The 24,234-nt window shown below is 41.6% G+C and overlaps 1 protein-coding gene across 5 annotated transcripts; it reads right to left on the minus strand.

Moving 5' to 3' along the window:
* Positions 1–349: 349 nt before the first annotated feature.
* LOC138050783 (uncharacterized) lies at positions 350–22,840 on the minus strand. 5 transcript variants are annotated; one of them, XM_068897066.1, is made up of 11 exons: positions 22,425–22,463; positions 21,559–21,720; positions 14,597–14,657; positions 13,232–13,751; positions 8,209–8,383; positions 7,643–7,737; positions 6,821–6,974; positions 6,499–6,562; positions 5,325–5,590; positions 3,987–4,146; positions 350–2,173 (listed from the first exon to the last, which is right to left on the minus strand). In XM_068897066.1, the coding sequence occupies exons 4-11, from the start codon at positions 13,717–13,719 to the stop codon at positions 1,932–1,934; spliced, it is 1,644 nt and encodes a 547-aa protein (XP_068753167.1). In that variant the 5' UTR covers positions 13,720–13,751; positions 14,597–14,657; positions 21,559–21,720; positions 22,425–22,463; the 3' UTR covers positions 350–1,931. The 5 variants fall into 5 exon arrangements, with proteins under 5 accessions (XP_068753167.1, XP_068753169.1, XP_068753168.1 ...); XM_068897068.1 differs by lacking the exon at positions 14,597–14,657; XM_068897067.1 differs by lacking the exon at positions 21,559–21,720 and having other exon boundaries at positions 22,425–22,456.
* Between the last annotated feature and the right edge of the window lie 1,394 nt (positions 22,841–24,234).

The following is a 24,234-nucleotide window of genomic DNA, read 5'->3' on the forward strand; positions in this document are numbered from 1 at the left end:
TTGAACACCATTTTGGTTCAAGGGGCACGGGAATTTGAACGACCCAATCTTCAAAAGTTCAAATGCCCAAGCTTTGCCAGGGGGGGGGGCGGGGGAGCTGTTGATGTTTCGAGTTGATCGGCGCACAAACTGTATGGAACAGAACAAGGATGAAGACTGCAACTATAGAACAACTTCACAGTTGCAGTAACAGCTCATTATAAATGCAAACACCGACACTATCGATACATCTACAGATGCGCTCCATCTTCTTTCTCTTATTACTTCCATCAACTTCTTTACTTTTGAAGGCTTCTCGCGGTAGAAGCTATAAGTCGCCGGAATTTCCAGTCCAAAGCCCTGTGTCAGAATTATGTTGTTGAGGTTCTCTCCCTACAATCTCTCCAAGAAAGTAGAGGGTCACGTTTCCAATACGGGTCCAGGTGGCTTCCCTTTTTCTTTACTTCACCAATTTCCACTATTTCATGTGTCCGATTCCCGAAAACCGATTGAAAAACCGTCGGAGCCTGTCGCACGCCAAATCTCCAACATCATCCTCCGTCGAAAAAACATGGCAGAGACCCTCCTGTGAGACTGATAAAATAAGCGAGAAACTTTAAGGAACACATTCGTTGGTGTCCGTATTTTATCAGTCAAACCGTTTTCTTTATGTACAACTGATTTCTACTGGCTTTTATTACTCAGGTGTTCTACAAAAAGCTTGTAATGAGTCTTAACTTGAAGTTCATCCTTCGTCGTTGTCGTCCTTCGTGCACAAATGGCCTCACTTAATTACGGCCCCTTCTTGAAATATTTTGTTAGCCTTAACAACATTTTTCCTCCGGCTGAGCTCGTTTACTAGGGTCCCGTCCACAAGTATCCGAATATTTTTGAATCCGCATTTTTTTTCTTTGCGGATTCGCTTTCCGTCCACAAGGTATCCATCGAATCCGACATGCAAATCCGCAACTTTGTGAATCCGATCTCCTGAGTGGAAAGTTTTGAGTACGCAAAGAATTTGGAATGGTGTGGACGGTCGATTCCGATGACGCTACAAACTCATATCCAGTCTTTACCGTGTGAATATTCAACATGACCGCTGAACGAATTGCTCTCTCTTTTTTTGTCTCCAACTCGCACGCCTTATGGCGCATAATCTGTTGACAATAGTAACAGAGGAGTCCTGGATACTAGGACGAATCTCAGGATACGTGTGGACAGGCAAATTCGATTTGAATCCCGATACGTGTTGACGTGAAAATTTTAGAATTCGCAAAGATCAAGTCGTAGAGATGGTGCAGTGGTGAGAGCACTTGGCGTCATATGTGGGTAAATATTGTTGGTTCTCTACTGCGTACCAAGAGGTTTTTCTCCGGGTACTCCGGTTTTCCCCTCTCCCCAAAAGCCAACATTTGATTTGCATTGATTTGTAAATTTCAATTTACGGTGTCCCCAATTAGTACTCTAGCGCTAGACGTTTAGACACTATCTAGCCTTTGTACATCCGCCTCCTCCTCTCGCAAACAATCGGGGAGAGAATTTTGCGAGGGGAGGAGGGAGATGTACACAGGCCAAAAATATCCGGATGTGTGTGGACGGGGCCAAGGAGATTTGCAGCTTTTTTTCCCTATGGTTTCTGGTGTATTCTAAATAAATGAATGTAAAAAGTCGTTTAACGGTTCTGGAACTTGTCTATTTTATAAATAGTAAATAGATGACAACAAAAAGTGATTCAAAAAAGACTTCAAATGGCGTTTTCTACTTGTATTAAATTTAGAAACAAAGAACAATAGCAGTTAAAACCTCAGTAATCTTACGAAAAAAGTTGGAAAACATGTCTTGGTTCGTATAGGACGATAGTAAATTTTACGTATGTATACCAGAGTGCTCGCAGTGCATATCAAACGACTACTTCATGAAGTACTTGTGTCATGGACGAAAACTTCAAATTGTCACACAGAAACCATGTCTGCGTTACCATTCCCATCAATGCAACGCTTTGAAGCTCCGTCAGCGGCTGATTCTTTGTCACGCAATTTTTTCAATCCTTCTATCCACCGGTCGTGAAACAGTTGATATTCTGCGATCATGTCATCGAGTTTGTCGCGACTGCTGTTGTCGCAAGGATGAAGTTTAACTTCGTCATCGTTTATTGAATACGTCCCTGTCGGAGCAAACTGCATTCGCTGGTTTCCTGAAAGAGAGAAGCGAAGTCATTATAATTCTGCAAGATCCCTTCACCTCGGCATTTAGTACAAAGCTGTAACTTATTCACAGGTAAGACGAATCAGACTTCAGGAATGAAAATCGAAGGCAGCGCAATTGCAAATAAAGCCGGATACTTTTGAAACTACTGTAGCAATTTCCGGCGGGTCTAAAACACGGGTCACTCATTGCAGATCACTGTTTCATCTTTTTGAAAGTAACCCCAAACCCTCAATTTGGCTAACACCAGGCCTAAAAACCAACTTCAGGCCTAGAGTTAGCCAAACTGGGGGTTTTGGGTTATTTAGAAAAAGGTGAAAACAATGACCTGCAAGGAATTACCCGTAAAAAGTGACCCGTGTTTTAAACACTGCCAGCAATTTTATAAAGAAAGTGAAGTGTTGCGAGAATAGAATCAGTTATTGTAAAGATGGAAAAGTAGTTTATTTATTGAAATATACAAATGATCACTATATTGTATAAAAATCATGTTTATTGGAATCAACAAATTACCAATCGTCAAATTTTCCAATAATAAGAAAAGGTCTGTTTCACAAGCAGAAGATGGAAACTGATATAACAGTAAGATAATACGAAATAAGAAACGAAAGATACATGAAAACCGGTGGGAATGTGTACTGTGAGCTCGTCTACTGAAATCCTGAAATCTACTTTTGTCCTGGCCCCAGTTGTTTGAAGGGTGAATAGTGCTATCCACTGGATAACTCAATTGGTTTTGCTATTGTTTATCCGTTGGATGGTGATTTATCTGGTAGATGATAGCGTTATCCACCCTTTGAACAACTGGGACCTGGTATCTAAGGCACAGCGATCTCAAATGTCAAGAATAGTAAGCTCCTCACCAGTGCTCGATGCAAAGAGAAATTTAAACTTGAAATAGTAAAAGTATTATGTATTTACTTCAGACCTGAGTGCAAGTTAACATAAAATTCCGGTGAATGAAATGAGATTTATTTCAGTATCTATGGTGGGGAAAACTCCGAATGCTCCTTTGTAGAATTCGAACTTACGTAGGTAAAGGTAAAGTCGCGCTCAAGCCAACTAGGGCCCATACGGCCGGTGCTTATCCCGGTTTTGTCGTAGCATGAAGCAAGTGTAAGAATAATTACTCCCCGTAGGATGGGATGCTAGTCCATCGCAGGGATACCCCCCAGCAGTATGTCATTTGCCGGTACCCATTTGATGAAAGCATGGTTAGCGCTAACCAGCGCTCTTTTAAAATACTATGAAAATCTATAGGTTTTGATACCTCTTAACCAACGGTTAGCGTTAACCAGCCTTCGAGTGAACCGGCCTCTGGGTGGTAGACAGACAGTGTGGAGGAAATTGTCTTGTCTATGGAAACGACAAAATGGCAGAGCTACACATGTAGGCCTCGACCTTCCGATTACTAGTTCGGATGCTCTATACCTGAGCTATAGGAGACTCGTAGGTTACGAAGCTGTAGGTTCGACTGCTGCAAAGGAGCACTCGGATTTTTCCGAGCTTCCGAGCATCCCCGAGTCCTAGCTCCTACGGGTCTCCTGTAGTTCAATGATGGAGCCTTTCAACTACTAATCGGAAGGTCGTAGGTTGGACTTCTGCAAAGGAGCACTCGGATTTTTCCGAGTATCCCCGAGTCCTAGCTCCTACGGGTCTCCTATAGCTCAGTGATGGAGCGTTCCAACTACTAATCGGAAGGTCGTAGGTTCTACTCCTGCAAAGGAGCACTCGGATTTCTTTCGATTATCCCAGAGTCACGATCGATCGATAAATAAATCACTTCATTGAGAACAACTTACGTAATTTAGGGCGTCGGCAAATAAATTCCCACAAAATGCCAATTAAAAAGAATGCCACGGCCACGCCCAGACCAACATACATAACCACTTCAAAAATCTCTTCTTGATAAAATAGTTCTTCTGCTGCCTTTAACTGTTGATTTTCATCGTCGGTTGGGTTCTGAAAATAACATGGAAATAAATATTGCAGTATGTATTTGGGGTGTGTGTGGATTTTTTGATTGTCAGAGCGGAAACGACTATGCCACGACACGATTTTGAACTATCTGGTACACAGCATTAGAGCGGTGTTCGATTGAATGTGATTTGCTTCAAAACGTCGCGTTGCATTCTCAGCTAATCACAAGTGAAAGCAAACAAGGCGTGAGTCACATGACTTGCTCGCTCGTGCTTTCCCGCGCTTTCCCTCGCCTTAGCGCAGGCTTCATGTATGATTGGCTAACTGCGGTGTCAGCATGTTTTGTGATTAGCTGAAGTGATAACTTAAGATTACGTTTAACATTGAATTACTGGCTTAAATCATTGTTAATAGACCTAATCGGTTAACTCAATGTTGTCCCCAATTCAAATCTTCCGGGATTAAGAATCTTTGTGTATTGTATTTGCATGATAATGTAGCATTCATATTTAAATGATGTGGAAATACCTGGAACAAAACGTTTTATTCCTAAAGGATTTGAATTGGGTATACCATTGCGTAAGCCGATTAGGTGTATATATGGAGATGGTTATGAAACTCGACGAGTTTCTTTGTTTTATGTTTTTTGTTCGCTGTCTTTGCACTGACCATGCACAAACCACCCTTTTTCTAAAAAGCAGCCAATCAAAAGTTTCGATTAATTCATTCAAAACTCAGTTGTGAACCGAGGACAAAAGATTGTATATGGTCATTTCAAGACCACATGAAGCGCGATGTAACCGTTCTCGATTTTGAAGTTTCCAGAGTTTTAAAACCAGTCCTCTATGAACTATGTTCAAATCGAACAAAAGAAATCGTTTCCTCGGAGAAGAATTCAATTTCACGAGGATTTCTTAAAGAAACCAACTTGGCCGCGGTTTCTTTGCTAAGGGCAACAACATGGCCGCCCAAATGACATGTTAAAGGAGAGAGTGGTTTATTCACAATAAAGAAAAGAGCATTTTCTAGAATACATGATCTTAGGAATTGAAGGTGATCAAGTTGAACAAGCATTTAGAGAGTATCATTCTGGTTCAAACCCTACTTTGATATAATTAAGAAAAGATCTTTACCTGAAAGACATGATCCGAGGAAGAAAATATATTTGTGATCGATTTGCCCATGCATTTAAAAGAAATCGCAAATAGATGCAACCTTACCTTGAGAGGGACAAGGTTTGAGGCTATGATCTCAAACACCTCTTGGGGATGGTTGCGCAGGAACTTTCGAACACACTTTTCAAGCTTTGAGGAATTCTTTGCCAACACCACTCCGTATGTGATTTGATGATCGACGTATCTTTCGACCCTGATTGGTGCTTCTTGAATGAGGTTCAGAGAATGGGTTAAAACGTAGTTATCAACCAATGCTCCATCGATTTCGTGCGCCAGGAGAGCTTGCGTCAATTTCATCACGTGAGGAAAAACTGAAGCAGAAATCCAGAGGAACTTTCAGAAATTTAGTTGAAGTACTCAAGGTTGGAGTGATTGACAGTCACCTTTGCGCAGTCAGATATACGCCAGAATGGAAACAATCCGGCCACAGATCGATGAAGGTTCCGTTGATGTAAAAATGTAAAGATCGGAGAGCGGGGACCGGGGACCGGGGATAGCGCAGTGGTTTGAGCACTCGCTTTCCAGGAATGTGCTCCGGATCGATTTCCGGATTCTGTGCCATATAAGGGCTGAGTTTGTTTGTTCTCTACTTTGCTCGTAGAGGTTTTTCTCCAGGTACTCCGGTTTTCCCTTCTCCTCAAAGACCAACATTGAGGCCCCATTAGGGGAGGGGGAGCCTTAGTATCCCGTATCCCATTAATTTTTGGCCTAAATGTCCCGTAACCCGTTAACGTTAAGCCCTGTGGTTTGTATCCCTATAATACCAGCTACTTCTTATGACGTGATTGTGTCCCTGAGGGGGAGGGTCTTTCTCGAAAGAGTTCTCTGAAGAGACCGATATTGGTACATATTGCGAAAATTTTGTGATTATCTTATTTACTTTTTGCGCCTTCTATTTCAAAACAATATCCCGGAATCTCTTCTTTAAATACCCTGTAACCGGTTTATATTTCCCCCAAATATCCCGTATCCCTATATAACCTAAATATCCCGTATCACGATAACCCTAATAGGGCCTCAACATTTGATTTGTAGTCTCCCCAGTTAGTAGAGCACTCGTGCTAGGCTAAATAACCTTGAGACGTTTTTAAAGCTATTATTATTATTATTATTATTATTATTATTATTATTATTATTATACTTTATCTCTGTGATGACTGAAACTCATATTCTCACATTTATCTGGCTGTAGTCAGTTAAAAATCACCCTAGGGGTTACCTTTCATGTCTGCGTTCATAGTGACCCCAAGCTTGAACTCTTCGCTTCCGTTAACAGCCCCAATCTACGATGAAAGAAGTACCGAGGAAATTAAATCACGGGGCAATACCGCATCTAACATAAAAAACCCTCCGAGATCTCAAGGACGTTAAACAGTAGACTGCAAAATGGTCCTCATTGGTGAGGAGAATGCGACCGTTATACAGTGTATTTGGAAACTTACAAGTGACGTCTCCGTGACCGTGATTTGCCGAACGGTCTGAGTTCGTCTAAAATGGTATTTTCATAGCGATTTAGCACAACAACTGACTTGCAGATTTACCTTTGAGCCGTGAATTTTGAAGACCTGCACTGTACTGGCAGACAAAGAGGCGGTGACAAGGGCTGTAAATATTGAGACGATTATAACACCAGTGATAATCCATAAGATGCAAAAGACTCTGCCCAGAACTGACTTTGGCGATCGGTCACCATACCTGTAAGTGACAAAAATACATAACAGCGAATACAATTAAACGCTGATGAGCAGAGTGAAATGGTCATCCAGTCAATTCAATTGGTTCGTCATTCCATCACACTCAGCATGTTAGTCGCTTAGACCCAGTGAAACGTCATGTACCGAACTTAAATCCCTCTTTGGGTCGACCCAAATAGTAAAGTTCACAGGGTTGATTCAAACGTCGAAATTATGACTAATCACAATGTACAATGCTTTCGTGAATGAAAGGATATGTGGGACGGAAAAATAAATTATACAAATGCATGCATTTTATTCTGGACCTGAGAAGTTTGAATCGAAGTCGTCCACAGTCGACGAACCACTCGAACGTAATTCTTGGGTCGATCCAAATTAGACGGGTCGAACTTTATTGATTCAAAGGTCGATCGTCTTTTTTTTCAATGTACTTTACTGAATGAATTAGGTTCGTTACCGTTTGCGTACATGAAAAGTTGACGTTTGAACTGCGCCTTAGGGTCCTTAGAGTGGCGCATGATTGTACACAGGTCCTACAGCCCGTATATTCGTAACAGTGATAACAGAACTTAAGCTCTGACATTTCCATTTAGCCAAGTAGTCCACAGATTTTTAACGCACCAATTAAGACCCTCCCTAAATATGTACTCTAAGAGAACCTTTCCATACCCCACTGTTGTCATGGTGACCAAAGCCCACCAGAAGCCTTCCCATGATCCTCGAAGAAACGGTGGTGGAAATTCTCCTGGGTTACTGGTGTGGTCCTGGGAACAGCAAAACACCATAATAATCAATTTCAATACATTTACTATACTCGGTGCAGGTTTTTATGGCCAATTTCAGGACTCAGTTATTTGATAAATGAAAATTCGCCGTTGTGTTCTCACATAATGAAAAAGTCGTGGAAATTTGTAATTTAACGCAAAAGAGGATGACGGGATAGAACACATTCCCATACCCTGAATCTTTCTTTAGCTTCGAGGCATGCTGTGAAAGTTATTTTGGTGTCGTGCCCATGGTCGCGCAGTCATTGATCAATTACAACTAACCAATCAGGTGTCTTTCTTACAATAGCCACGTATCATGACCACGGGTTAAATGTCAGAAATGTAGGAGTCGGAGAGGTTGCCTCGGAAAAAGTGAGCGAACAGAAATTCCCGGACTTTTATTCTTAAAATCAGACGCAAATGTAACGATAAGAACGCACCCAAGTTTCACAAGGTAATGAGACTCACCAAGAACCAAATGATAATTCCTGACAGTGAGGCTGTAACCAAAATGAAAACCAGCATTGGCCAGGCATTGGCTATCGTTGAGATCAGAATGTGAGTCCTGGTTTTGTCTTGTTGTTCATTGTGAGCCAAAAGGATGACTCGAGGTGCAGTCACTACGCCAATGAATGCCCGGTCCCTTGGGAATGAAAAGAAAAGTTAACCATAATAATAATAATAATAATAATAATAATAATAATAATAATAATAAAGGGGCTCTGGGGTAGGACAAGTTGGTGCCTTATCGTTTGGTGTGTAGGGAGGGCGCAGTGGTGAGAGCACTCGCCTCCCACCGAAGTGGCCAGGGTTTGATTCCCAGACTCGGCGTCATATGTGGGTTGAGTTTCTTGGTTCTCTGCTCTGCACCGAGAGGTTTTTCTCCGGGTACTCCGGTTTTCCTCTCTCCTCAAACACCAAAATTTGATTTGATTTGCATTTGCGTTAACTTGTTAATTTCAAATTACAGTGTTCCCGATTAGTGCTCTACAGAGCTATAAGATTAGACACTTAAATAAAGTTCCTTTCTTTTTTTAGCCTACCACGGGAATATGGACGCTCCCGCCCACCAGAGTCTTGAGTGGCACCTTTAGCAAGTGCCAGAAACCCGAAAGCCACCAGTGTTAGGCTTACAACAACCTCATTTGATGAGAGAATGTCAAATATTGAATTTCAATCTAACGACGTCAACGGGACCGAAGCTTTTAGTGAAGGTGTCGTGTCCGGCAGATGTCCTGCGGATCAGCAGCGCAGGCCCGGTCGTCATCCTGCTACTGCTGAACAACGACAGACGAGATTAGGATGGTCAAAGGAGGTTAAAAAACGGTTGTTTGAATGTTACATCAGGAGTGAACCAGAGAGGCGAGTGTACAGAAAAAGACCGTAACATCAACAACGAACTAACAGAAGTCACCGAGTAGAGATTGGCTGATCAAGTATGCCAGATTAAGTGGCTAGAGCAGTGTGGAGGAAGAGGAAATAGCAATACGAGTAAGACATGAACATCAGGATACTGAAAGTATAGAGCTTCTTACCACAGATACACCAGACCATGCAACAACATCTGATATCCAAGAAGAACACCAACGTGAAGAGGAACCCAGAGTTTTCACTGCTGAAGATTACAAGAAGAGATAAGCCCAGAACTTTAAGCCCTCTGCGACAGTATCCTAGAAATTATACAACTAGAACAGAGAACAGGATTACCATCACTGAAGTCTTGCGAAAGAACGAAGCTGAAAGCGGAAGTTGGAAAAATCAATGAAGCCGTCAAAAGGATTCAGACGCACAAACATCACTGAACTGAATTCTTCATTGTATGCAGCTGCATATGTTACTACAGAAAGAATGGGAATGATAAAAGGGAGGAAAGGGAGAAGAACTAAAGAGCCATTCTAAAAGAGAAGGATTAAGAGGAATATCGAAACTTGGAAAAAAGACCTGACCAAGATTGAGGAAGTCCGAAGAGGAAACATGAGACTGAAACAAAGAGACAGGGAAAGGTTGAACAGAAAATATCATCTTGAGGAAAGGGGCACTTTGTATGTCTCAGGCATGTTGAAACAGAAGATCAAGGAAGGTGGAGTTAAAGATCAAAATATACGACAAAAGATGTCAACAGTTCAAACAGAATCACCTGTTTAAAACCAGTCAGAAGCTGTTCTACAAAACACTAGATGGAAAGGAACAAGGAGAAACGGTTTCACCTGATCCCACAGAAGCAACCTTCTTCTGGAGCAAGATCTGGTCGGAGGAAGTCGGTCACAATGAGAGAGCATCTTGCCTAGAGGATGTAGAGGTGGAGTTCAGTACAACAGAGGTGCAAGAAGATATCAGCATCACTGTGGAAGATATTAGAAATGAGTGAGCAAGATGGAAAACTGGAAGGTCCCGATCTTGTTCAGGGGTTCTGGTTTAAGAAACTGACAGGATTGCACTCTATATTGCAAGAATGCTTGCAAGACTGTATATGTCAAGAGAATGTGCCAGAGTGGATGGCCAGGGAAAGAACAGTCTTGATACAAAAGGATACAGCGAAAGATGCCCAGGCCAGCAACTACCGCCCTTTTGCCTGCCATCCCATGATGTGGAAGCTATTGACAGGAGTCATGGGAGAGAAGTTATACCACCACTTGAATAGGAATGGACTGCTAACAGATGAACAGAAGGGGTGCAGGAAGGGATCCCGAGAAACTAAAGATCAATTGCTTGTAGACAAGGCAATCCTGAAGAACTGCCGGAGAGGGTTAACAAACTTTTCAATGGCTTGGATAGACTACAAGAAGGCATATGATATGATGTCGCATTCATGGATCCCGAAATTCCTGGAGATGGCTGGGGCTGCCAAGAATATGATCTCTATAATCAATAACAGCATGGTGAATTTGAAGACAGTATTGGCATCAGGAGGAATGACTCTCGAGCAGGTGAACATTAGGAGAGGAATTTTCAAGGTGACTCCTTTTCACCACTACTGTTTATAGTGATTATGTTACCCTTGACCCTAGTACTAAGAAAAATGAGAGCTGGATACAAACTGGCAAAGGACATGAAGCCAACTAACCACCTACTATTCATGGATGATTTGAAGTTGTACGGAGCTAGCAAACTCCCGACGGCCAACATATCGGGGAAATAGAGAAAGAAGGCTACAAATACCTTGGCATCTTACAGTTGGACTAGACTCTCAACACCAAGATGAAAGGCAAGATAACATCGGAATATATCAGAAGAGTCAAGAAGTTGTGTAGATCAAAACTCAATGGAGGAAATTTGATCGATGGCATCAATACCTGAGCTGTAGTACGCTACAGTGCGGGGATTGTAGACTGGACAATGGAGGAAGTAGCCAACATGGATAGAAGAACAAGGAAGATGTTGGCAATGAATGGCTGCATGCACACCAGGAGTAATGTTGCGAGGCTGTACCTGCCGAGAAAGGTAGGGTTAGAGGATTGATCAGCATCGAGGGGTGTGTAAGAAGGGAGAGCAAATCCCTTCATGGCTACCTAAGAGAGAGCACAGAGTGGACACTTCAAGCTGCGTTGAAGGATAAAGTGGTTGTTGAAGGAGAGAGTTTGCAGGACTATGAGAGGAGGAGGAAAGACATGAAAGTTAAAAACTGGAAGGAGAAATCCCTACATGGTACGTTTGTCCAACAAATATCAAATGAAGCTGGAGAGGAGTCTTGGAGATGGCTCAGGAATGGATTCTTAAAAAAGGAAACAGAAGGTTTGATTTTTGCTGCTCAGGAACAAGCTTTAAGAACAAACTCGAACAAGTACAGCACAGATAAGACCTCAGAGACACCACCGTGTAGATTGTGTGGAGATGCCACTGAACCAGTACGACACATTGGCAGTGGATGCAAGAAGCTTGCCCAGAGAGAGTATAGGAAGCGCCACGACAAGGTGGCCCAGCGGGTACACTGGGAGATGTGCAGGAAATATGGGATAGAGTGTACTGACAAGTAGTATGTCCACCCACCCTTGCCAATCGCAGAAAATGGAGAAGTGAGGATTACGTGGGACATGACTATCTACATAGAAAAGGTGCTGAAGCATAATCGGCCAGATATAACTCTAATGCACAAAGACACACAGAAATGGACACTTATTGACATAGCTGTGCCAGCGAACCAGAACATCACCAGAACCGAAGAGGAGAAGGTTGAAAAGAACCAGGAAGTTCAACTAGCATTTGAAATCAAAAGGATTCAGGGAGCCTCGAAAGTCACAAGAACTCAAGAGCACCAATCGCGATAGGTATTATTACCTATCGTGATTGGTGCTCTTGGGAGCATATCAAAAGGTGCAAAGACCTGGTTTGGCAAGCTAGATGTACTCACTCACTGTTGTTAGTTAACTAAACAAACGTACAGAAAACTGTTCCCGCGGAAGTAACGTTGACGTTATCGATCTTGTGGCCAATTTTACATTGTCTCACGCAAATGGAGCCTGCTTCCTGGATAGAACTTTTTTGCATTTGCGTTCCTTAGATAGGAGCATTTGTTTTACATGAGGTTTATGAATTTCCTAGCTAACGCAACTCTGGGAACTATCACGGCACTTCCTACCTATTATAAGGTCGAAGATGATTGTAAAAGTGAGATTACAGATGTGCTTTGCACTTAAACACCAATTTCATTTCCAGTGTCATCCTTCCCTTGACCAGGGGTCAAATGCAAAAAGACCATATTTGATTGGCTGTTGGAAAACAATTTCATTTCCTGCCATTTAACCAGATGTTAGTTTTCACGGGAAAAATTGAAAATTGTTTGCAGAGTTTTATGCCCTAGAAGCTATTGACCCCTACGAATTGTACATTATAGTCTTTAAAGCCCCATACTAAGCTTTCTTTCCAAAGGGTTTAGCTTTTCCTAACCTCTCGAGAGCGTAGTCCAATGCGTCGTGGAAGTGCTTTACTTTAGAGGAAGAAACCATATTTCTAAAAGATTGACTTTCCACGCATATCCAGATTACCGTTCACGCACGCGTAGTTATTCAACCGGGAGCAGAGTTTTCTTGTTCCGTTTTGGATTATTCCAGAGCCAAAACTAAAACTAATGAAAAAAGCTAGAACTACTGGATGAACCAGCCGACAAATTTAGCACGTTTTCAAGATCTAGCTAGGTTGGTCCTGTTTTTAATTTGGCAAGTACAGTGTGCATTATCAATTGAAAGCGTTTCAGCTTATTCTGTTGGAAAGTTCTTTTTCTTGCAATAACGAGATTGCTTAAAAGCCTAAAATGAACGCAAGGACATTTACAGAGACTGCTCATGCGTGATGTTCTCCCTTGGTTCGGTTTAGGGATTTGGGATTGCGTCAGTTCGGTTTGAAGGGCAAATGCAAACGCCTTCTCTTTCTCTTTCATCTACACCTGAAACAATCGTCTACACACGTTTCTTTTTTTGCTTGCGTCTGCGCGTGTTTGCGTTTTAGATTTAACAGAACTTTAGTACTTCGTTTTCAAGTTTTTAATTTGTCTTACCTAAATGAGCTGGCAGATGAATCATATCCATAAAGTGGAAACGTAAGATCAAAGGTGTCGTCTTCAATATGATTCTCAGCATTCCGCACAGACTTCAGCAATTTACCAAACAGAACTTTAGTATCTTTGTGGCAACAGCTTGACAAAGCAGCCTTTAGAATCCCAGAGAACATTCCATCTACGGTCAAACCAGGGATTCTTTTATTTTTGGGTTGATAAATGTTAGTGTAAGGCGAGTAGGTATGCCAAGCAATTGAGACCGCCAGTCCTTTTTCGCAGCGATAATCCAAAGAAAAATTCTTCGCCAAGTCTGTGTAGTACTGCATCTTTTGAGATTTCCTTTTGGGGACTTCCAGTTCGAGAGCATTGAAGGGTATATGAAATGCCGTATCCGAGTGGTTTCTTTTCGACCAGTAAGGAAGAAATATGGCGTTGGTTTGGGGAGAAAACTCCAAGAGAGAAAAAGCGAATAAGAGAAGGGGTAACATGATCTTTGTCAAATCTACCTCGCTGAAGGAATCTAAAAAGAAAATAAACGCAACATTAGCACTGTCATTTTGGATAATTCACTGCGTGAAGAACGATTCTATAACCTTTTCGTTATTGCATCTCTTTATTCCCCTCGAAGCTTTTTGACGCTATGAAGGTTTGAGCCCTTGACCAGCAAGTTCCGTACGCTATTTTTCGCGGGAATTTTTGTTCAATAGACCTAATCGGCTAACTCAATGTTGCAGCCATTTCAAACCCTTTGGGAATAAACTTTTTGTTCCAGGTATTTCCATATATTACTTAAATGTGAATGCTACTTTATCATGCAAATACAATACACAAAGAATCTTAATCCCTGGAGATTTGAATTGGGTACAACATTGAGTTAGCCGATTAAGTCCATTAGGGGCAGGATGACACAAGCAAAAAGGTGGGTTTTGAAGGTAATGGGGGAAAATGTCGTGCACAGGATTGTTTGATCTTGTTGAATTAACCTAACAGCTTGTCATCGCTTTGGAGTTCCTTCTTTTTGCCGTTTAGGCGAGGATTTTCGAACACACGGTCTTTGGAGATTATGGTACTTTTCAACGAAGAAGCGCTTTCGGTTTCTGTTTCAGTTAAGTTCTCGTTTTTTCTTTAATCTTTTCACGCAGCTGGAACTATTTTGCACCCCGCTCAGATGATTGGCTAAATGTGTCTTTGGTCGTCAGTGACCTCACAATTCATCCACGGGTTGCTTTCTTAGAAACCACCACTAAAGCAACTGGTTGACTGTGTCCCTACGGTTGAAATTTCACTTTCTTTATATCCCCGCAAGCTTCAAGCCTTGAAAGCCCCAGGAATAAATATTGTTCTTTCTTTAAATTTCTGACTTGCCTGCTGATATCAAGATCCTTTGTTCTTTCTTTCCTCTTTATTCGAAGCTTCGTCAAATTCCCTGTGCATTTAAAAGGGGCTTTGTCACACAAAATGCCCGACATTTTTCAGGTTTATGGCAAATCGCCTAGACGTAGGTCGTTTTTGCTCAGAATCATCTTGTTTGTGATGTAACGATAGTTTTATCAGTAAAGGAATTCCACATTACCATTTTCGAGTTTTTAACTCGTGATAACTAAAGATTTCTCCTAAACACAGTAAACTAACGTAACTGTGACACAACCTATTTAATCTCACTATAATCTATTTTTATTGCTTTGGAAAGAAGGTGTGTGCATGCGTCTTAACTCAGTTACTGTAGGTTTGCATACTATCCGGACAATACTTTTTTGGAGTACCGCAACAGGAACTTACTAGATACTCCTTTCTTTCAGAAATGTCACATCATCATGCTCCAGTTGTTCAAAAGGTGGATAACGCTATCCACCGGATAAGTCACTATCTAATGGATAGCGCCGAATTGGTTTTGGCATGACTTATCCACTGGTTAGTGATTTATCTGGCGGATAGCGCTATCCATCGTTTGAACAACTGGGGCCAGATGTCCAGTGATATAAACGAATCGCAAAGAAGCCCCCCAGTTATTGTTTGCCTCACCTGAGGGATGTACCAACAGACGTCCGCATTAAGAGCAACTTCCCTAGCTAATAAGATGGAGACTTTCTTCTTGAAAAAATATATATTTTTAAAGTGCAAAATGATATGGATCAAATTTGGATTAAGAGCTAGCACAGCTGATGCAAACCGGTCAGGAAGCCTATCACGAAATAATTGATCAGTTTTTAGAAGCTATGTTGGTAAAAGGAAATAAGATAGAAAAAATTGACAAGACAGAACTGGACATACCTTCGTAGGCCCAAGAAGAGAGCAGATGAGCAGATTCCAACTGAATTTCTAGAACCTTCTAGTTGAAATCTGATTATTTCATAATGATTGTTCCAATATCGCTTTTATTCTTATCAAACAGCCGCAAAAACAGATAATACAGATCCTTCTTTTTGGTAAAAGAAGACCAACTCGGCATAACTTTTCTCATTAAAGACATTAAAAAGTTAATACCCATTTTTTGTTTCAATCTTTTCTCAGAAACGAAACATATCTACTTTGACTTCATGGTGAACTGTTTACACAGTGAGGTAGAGTGGCCAATCAAAACAGAGTTTGTAATTCAAAATCTAAACATCTATGAAATGTGGAAACAAACTTGTGAACATGTGAACCTGACGTATCGCAAGTCATAATGTTGACAAACAAAAAGCGAAGGAAATATTAAATTTTGACTATCTGAATAACTTTATGTTAGAATAAAGCGATACATTGTTGGAAAATCCAAAGTTATCTCTCTTCGTGTTAATGAGTAATGTTACTTTAAACAATCTTCGCGCTGGTAAGTCGTAGTGATGAATTGGATTAACCAGAAACCAGTTATTTTAAAGCTAATACTGGTAACTGCCTAGGTTCACATGTAACACAAGTAATGGAAGGTTGACGGAAAACGGAATTTGAAATGTTATGCATAGGCATTTGAAGGTAAAATAGCTATTTGTAGACTATAAATGCGCATAAACAAGTATCCCTGTTCAGAGAGTTTGCGTTCACATTTCTATCTTTATTTCTCTAGAGTTTCAATAGACGACGCGAAATAAATATGACAGACCGAGTGACCTACCGCTACAGTATTTGATCTCTTCTCTTCTCCTTACCATTCCGGAAAAGAAACTTTTTTTTAAATCCGTTCTTCTTCCAAATTTTAATTACAGTTGGGCCTGGTAGACAAAAAACCTTTCTGTGGAAGTCCTAATGCTAATTATAAATACATTTGCGACTCGCTTTTAGCCTAATATAAATTTTAAAATGGAAGGATGAAGGCATTAGCAATTGAATCTGATAACAGGAAGATTTTATCACTGTCTTGAGGCGAAAACTGAAAATCGCTGTTGGATTCATTACGAGCTCCCTGTTGAAGGCCTGAATGCAATAAACGACCCTAAATGTAATAAAAGTCCTACATGGAATAACATTTTGCATTAAATGTAATAACATTTTGCCTTAAATTTAATAAACTCTTTAGAATCACATTTGGCCTTAAATGTATTGACGTCATGCTAACGTCATCAATGAAGTAAGTATAACACGTCTTCCACCAGCTAAGGAAGTCCTTAAGTAACATGAAGTAGTACCACACAGGAAACCCCATGATTTGGAGGGAGATTCGAACTCTAACTGGTTTCAGTGCAGTTTGTTTGTTTTTCTACCGTCGCTGTTTTCCCCTACCTTAAAGCACCTAAGAAATATATAAATCACCAAAGAACGAAAAACGAAGTGGTCTGAATTATATCTAACAGTTTCGACTGATAAATTGCAGCTGTTTTAGGAAGGGAATTTTCCCACGCTGCTAACACTGATTACTGTTGCTGTTGCAAAAGTGCGTGGTTACTAAAGCAAGGCATGACCTACAATGACCTACAACGATGCATAATGACCTAAAATGATCTACAATGACCTACAGTGAACTGCAATGAGCTACAATGAGAGTTCTACAATAATCTACAATGACATACAAGGACGTGTTACGTTTTTGCAAACGTTGCCCGTGTAGCACTTATATTTCAACAGACGTATTAGAGTGTAATGTGAAGTGCTTGTTTTGCTGGCTGGGCCCGGTGTAAGAGAAATCTTCAGAACTATTCCAGTTGAAACGAAAGGTGACGCCAAAGATTACACGAAAGCCATGGGATCGCTTACTGCACATTTTTAACTCAAAAAGATCCCTATGGCCAGGCAAAACTTCCTAGCTGCAGCGAAACCAACACCAGGTGAGAGAATATATAACTTCGTGACTAGACTCAGTACCTTGGCTGAGCATTGCGAGTATAGAGAAGAGAAAGACAACATGACTAGAGACCAGGTGCTCATGTATATCAAGGACAAAAAATCTGAAAGCGAAGTTGTTTCGCACTGACAGCTTAACGTTAGTCAAGCTTTTAGATGTAGTAAGCCAGTATCACGATAAAGTGTGACAAAATCGGCCACATGGCAAGGGACTGTCGCTGCTCCCGTAATCATGTCTGTGAAACCTGTGGCAAAGTCGGCCATTTTGCTGTTTGTTGTTGGTATTTCCAAGACCAAGCCATCACCCCGCGCCGCACACTTCAAACACAACATCCCAAAAGGGGCAGCGGGATAAAGTCCAAGATATTGCCTGGCAATACCTTCTGATGAACGACAGGATGATTCCTTCTATGTTTTTGAAACCTCTGTTGGTGAGGGACTTGAGACAATTGAACTGTATATAAACGATAAATCAACTGATGTCATTATTGATTCAGAAGCTAGCTGTAACCTCATGTGAGAGCATGTCTTTCAATCCCTTACCGGGGGTGCAGTTGCCTTAAGTAAATGTGACAGGAATGTGTACGCGTATGCAACTCACTAACTACTACAGCTTCAGGGAGTTAAGAGTCACTGTCCCACAATCTAATTTGTCAACCATTGCAGAATTCTACATAGTGCCTGGTGACGTTGTAACTTTGCTGGGCTGTAAAGCGTCTGAAATGCTTCAGGTGCTTAAGGGTGGGGTTTCTGTAAACAGCTGTGATGTGATCCATGAGACTGCCAGCCCCTTGGACAGGAGAACTGCCCTTAAGGCCAAATTTTTGAGGGTCTGGGGAAACTAAGAGGTTACCAGCCAAAAGTGCACCAGAATGATGGGGTTGCACCTGTAGCACAACCCTTGCGCCGCATTCCATTCAGCAGGCGTGAAACAGTAACGGAAAAGTTGAAGCAGTTGGAACAACTGGATGTCATTGAGAAAGTCAATGGCCCTACCAGTTGGGTAAATCCTCCTGTGGTTGTGGAAAAGCGCAATGGTGATATCAGAATTTGTTTGGATATGAGGCAGGCCAAACCCTGCAAGGGATATTCGAGGCCAAGTATTCAGTAAACTTGACCTAAACATGGCATTACCAAATATAGCTCCACCCTGATTCAAGAGACATAACAACCTTCGCAGCCTCAGACGGCCTTTACCGGTACAAGCGTTTGTGTTTCGGAGTCCAACATGGCAACTGAGAAGTCTCAACAGCTGATATGGCAAATCCTAAAGGACTGTCCTGGGGCTCACAACTTGCATGATGATTTCAGAGTTGTTGGGAGTAACCAGGAAGAGCACGACGAAAATCTTGAACGCGTAATGCGCAAATTTGAAGAAAATGGCTTAACCCTTAACTATGACAAATGTGTCATTAGTGCCACCAGCATGACTTACATGGGTGAAGTTCTCACGAGGGAGGGGTTGCAGGTGTTCGATAAGAGCATGGAAGCCATTGTTCACGCCCCAAGACCACAGAACCAATCTGAAGTAAGAAAATGTCTGGGCTCTGCTCAATTTTTCGCCAAGTTTATGTCAGGGTTTTCAACCATATCAAGCCCATTAGGGATCTTACAAGGTCGGGAAGGCCGTGGAAATGGGGTACCAAAGAGGAGGAAGCCTTTGAGAAATTCAAGAGGTTACTAAAAAGCCCCAGTGCCCCATTTGTGGCCTATTTTACAGGTACATCACCCGTTGGACTTTGTGCGATTCTAGAACAACAACAACCAGACGGCTTGTACAGGTCAGTCTACTATGCCAGCCGTAGGCTTAGTAATGCGGAGACAAGATACAGCCAATTTGAAAAGGAGTGCGATGGGCCTGTCAGAAGTTTTGCCACTTCGTGAACGGAGTTGCCTACGAGGTATGTACAGATCATAAGCCTCTGATCACAGTCCTGAGCGCAAAGAGCACGCCTTCCTCATCGCGCATTGAAAGATGGTTACTGTATCTTCAGCAGTTCCGTTATGTGGTCAAGCACATAGCTGATGTAGACAACCATGCAGGTGCCTTGAGCCGGCTCCCACTAGACCCACCCCAGAGCGAAGACGCTACAGAAACTGCAGAATATGCCTACAACGTTGCCATTGAAGCCATACCAGTAGCAGTTATAGCTCTGGAAGTTGAACGAGCATCAGCACACGATCCCACGTTGCAGTACGCGAAGTTGTGGCTTCAGGGGATTGGGGGCGTCTGTCAGGTACTATGTACAAAGCCTTAGATGAGGAAATCTGGGTCCTGGGACAGCTTGTTCTCCGAGGAAACCGCATCATCTTGCCACAGTCTCTCTGGAAGCGTACTATCAAGCTTGCACCTGAGGGCCATCAAGGGATGGTACGCGCAAAGGCACGGCTTAGACAGAAGGTATGGTGGCCTCACATGGACAAGCAGGTTGATGAATTCATAAGAGCATGCCACCCCTGCCAGCTGGTTGGTCCAAGGAGTAAACCAGAACCCATTCGATCAACCACCATCTCCGAGGGTCCTTGGACCGACATCGCCCTTCACCTCCTGGAGATCCCCGTAGGGTATCATCTCCTTGTGGCAATGGACAACTACTCACGCTGGCCTGAAGTTATTCTCTAAAGAAAACAGATGCAGCACATGTTAGAAGAGCCATGGAGGGTATGCTCCAAACGCATGGTCTACCTGTCACTATCCGAACAGACAAAGGACCACCATTTTCCTCTGCTCAATTCGGGGGCTTTCTCGAATATCTGGGAATAACTCAGAGAAAGGGGATTCCATACTGGCCCCAAAGCAATGGTGAGGTTGAACGCGCTAACGAGACTCTACTCAAGATCATACGAATTGCATACGAATTTTTATTGTAGATCATTGTAACTCTTTGTAGGTCATTCCTTGTTTTAGCAACTACTTGCAAAAGTATCAGAAACTACTTAGGTCACTAGCACAGTCTGACCGTAACAAAACCTATTCTTCTATCGTTGCTCGCTCATAAAAGGATTTATTTATACTTGTTCAGTTCGTTCAGTCTTTTTCTGGTTTCCTTAGTCCAGAAAAAATCCTCAACCAACTGGTCAGTTCCGTGAAAAATTATACCCTATTCTGAACACAAACGCTCTGATTTATGTACCCTATCCTAGAGTAAACTGCTTGAAAACCATGCCCTTCACAGCGGCACATACCTACATAGCTCATATATTGCAGTAGCCCCCTTCCTCCCGGGGGGCTTGTGGCCCTGTGATGACGAACATTTTCGACAATATCAACGGTGACAACCCGAATTTTTCATCAAAGGTAAAAAATTGAATAAGCGCCAGCAAAGATGCAGTCACAATGCCGCCAACAAGGACATTCATTTGGCACGGTATTTAAACTTCAGTTACATAGAAGTCATAAGGCTCACGTTTTTGTGCAACAGCAACAGCAACAAACGCTGCAAGGTGAAATTTCAGCTGCAGTGTCAGCAATGGGCCATTAGGTCTTCTGCTTTATTTCACAGTGGAGCTCTGTGACAGGTGGCGAGAATAAATTATCTAGAATCCAATTTTTGAATTTCGCTGTGTATTTAGCTGGTACTTGAAAAGCATACAGTTGATCATTTTTGCTAAAAAACATAAGCAATGGAAATCTAGCAGGGTCGTTGCCAAGGAACTGAAGGGGAGCACCACGTGTAATCCAAAGCGACCAAGGCGGGGAGACAAGGACAGCTCCCTCTGTACCAAAATATTCTTGATAACGACCCCAAAGAAGTAATTGCTTACAAAACAACATTCGAAGTATATTTTTCACGAATATGTAGTAGTCTCAGACAAAACGGATTACATGATGTCTTTCTAGCTCTGGGAGAATTCACCCAACTGGAAATGACTTTCCCAACATGCTTCTAAAGTAAGAAAGGAAGCACAAAAAGCGACTGATGTGACAAGCGTGCCTGGCGTACACAGTGTCGCTTAAATTCGCCCTGTCTATAGCGTTGGAGAAAACGTTTACGCCTAAGAGGAAGAGCATGGAATAAACGGCACGTCATAGAGGCTCGTATAGAAAAACGAAATAACAAGTTGCATACCTATAAGGTTTCATACACTTCACCGCTATCAGGAAAGAAGGAAAGCAAATGGGTCCCTGTAGATGACATCACAAGCCTCACCCTTCAGTGTCACATTCCTGCAGTCGATCACGTGTGCAAATCGGATTTGACCAGATTTCGCCTTCGCTCACCACAAGAGATCTGGGTACGAGATTAGTGTCAGTGAAGAGGTGTGTCCACAATATCGACGTCCAACACAAAACGGTTGGAAGAAAGGAAAGCAAATCCCGTTTCCTCTTTTGCAACAATTGTCGAACGATCATTGGCACTTTTATTCAACGAAGACTAGCCTGCGAGCAGTTTCTCACTGCTTCGAGGTACTTGAAGAGCGTGACTGTGTTGTCAGCTGCGGTTTCACAGTTAGTGGCCACGTCTTCCTATTACAATATCACAACGATTGCTCTTTCACAAATATAGATTTTTAAAGACTGAAATCAGTGAGAATAAAATTTGTTCCACTAAAAGTGCCGACAGAGAAGTAAAAAATAGAAATAAATACGGCTTATCTGCTGAATACCCCGCCACTTATTTGCACCATAATAACATCTGTTGTATTCTAACTCGTTCTGAAGGTCGCTTATAGCAATGAAGTCGATGCGAAGGTCCAAGTTTTTCATCAAATAGAGTCATGTTTTACTGAAAACTGAATTTTTTTTTTCTGTTCTTTTACAAGTGCGCGCGGAGCCAGGACATGCGATTCATTCACTTTCTCTTCCTTTGATTGGATCAAGAATTGGACCAAGAGATGTGTGTTGGAATTTTTTTCATGATCACTAAACAAAAAGTCTACGATAAACCATAATACCATCCTGTGCTACAAAACACATAAAAAGCTAAAAACCTACCTATCTCTTTTGCTCCTTTGCTGCGGGATTTGTTTTTGAACGAAATGAACTACGTAATAATAGCACTTGTCGACTTCGTGTCAAGAGTCTTTAAATCATGATGTGGGCGGAACATTCTTCTACTTTGACATATCTGGTATACACCACACTTAAAGTAAATAGATAACGTTTTGTTGATTAGCAACTGGAAGTTTGTGTTCTTTCGGTTTGAATTGTCCTTTGATCTTCCGACTTGTGTAACTGAACGGGCTGGACAACGGTATCAATCTACAAACTTCCAATTGTTAATCAAGAAAACGCCCTTTATTACTACAAGTGTGGTCTGTGTGATGCAGACTATGTCAGCTTCACGAGTCGTCACCTACATCAACGTGTGGAGGAGCATAAACGATCAGCAATCGGCGCAATCGTGTGCAGGACTAGCAAGGATCCGGAGACCATCAAAAGAAGTTTCAAGAGTTTGAAGAAATGTCAGAGTAAACTAGACTGTCTGATATTTGAAATGCTTTTTATTCATGAACTCGAACCGTGAAACTAAACCTAATTAATTCACTTTTATTGTCTCCTTCGCTCTTTTATCGTGTTCTTTCCATGTAAATATATTAGAGTTTTTGGTCAATACCTCATTAGCATTTTTACAATTTATTATATTAGCACATGCTAAATTTTATCTTTCAACTTGAAAATGACCGTTGGAACGGTTGAAACGTCGTTTTTTAACGTTAACTTCTTTAGTAAAATCCGTTTCAAACAAATTGTTGATTCGAAGTAAATATTAATTGTTGACACATCCGAGTCACCTCTTTACTGACACCCATTGAATTAATTGCATTAAGAGTGCAATATTCCTGCATTTTGACAGATCACGAAAAAGTGGTACAGGTTCCTTAAAAGAACTCCGGTAACAGAAAGGGCAAAGAAAGATAATACAGTGGTGTCAAACTCTTACTGCAAACTAACGAACGACTGAGATAATTAGAGAGTCGGAAACTGGAAGAGATGAAAATGAGATGAAATAGGATAAAAGGCCAAAAAGAAGATAGATTACATTACAAATCTTCAACAAACACGAATTTCGGGAGATCCGTAAACACTGGTATAATTATTTATGCTGTCCTATTGAGGGTTTTTCTTCGATTAATCGCAATACATAAAATTAACATTCCAGAAATATTGTTATTTTTGGACTTCACGGTTTTGTGAGTTTCACAGTGATTATGCATGACACTAATTTCAATGAAGTATTGTATAAAACCGAAAACGAAAGCAGTTATTCTGAGAAATTAAAAAAAAATCGAATACTGTTCATTTTGGGCTGACGTATCTTCCCATCTGCCAAAAATGATGTCAAAGCATGTCATGCCAAATAAGCTAATGCGAGAGAATCTTTTCAAATGCAAATACTTTTTAATACATTTCCTCGCGTTAGCCTCCATTGCAAGCTAGTTCCAGTCAAAAACTGAGAATACAAATATGGTCCATTTGATTTGATTTGATTTCATTTCTGTACAGGGACCCCAATTAGTGCCCCCCCCCCCCCCCCCCCAGAGCTAAATACACTTGACGCTTAAACACTTGACGCTTAAATAAAGTTTATAACTATCATTAGTTGTGGTTATACACAGCTTGGATTTGGGGCCTTCCGGAGGGTAAATGGTTTGGGTTTGGTTCAGCTCAGGTTTCATGTTATCCTTGGGGATGCGGCTACACGGTAAAAGACTCTCCTCTGGGGATTAATAGTAGGGTATAATTAATACAGGGATCTTCGTGTATTAGCTACGTTCTGCTTTATGAATGGCAAAGTCAACTC

The sequence above is a fragment of the Montipora capricornis genome, chromosome 6 (genome assembly GCF_036669925.1).
Source record: "Montipora capricornis isolate CH-2021 chromosome 6, ASM3666992v2, whole genome shotgun sequence".
Lineage (NCBI taxonomy): Eukaryota > Metazoa > Cnidaria > Anthozoa > Scleractinia > Acroporidae > Montipora > Montipora capricornis.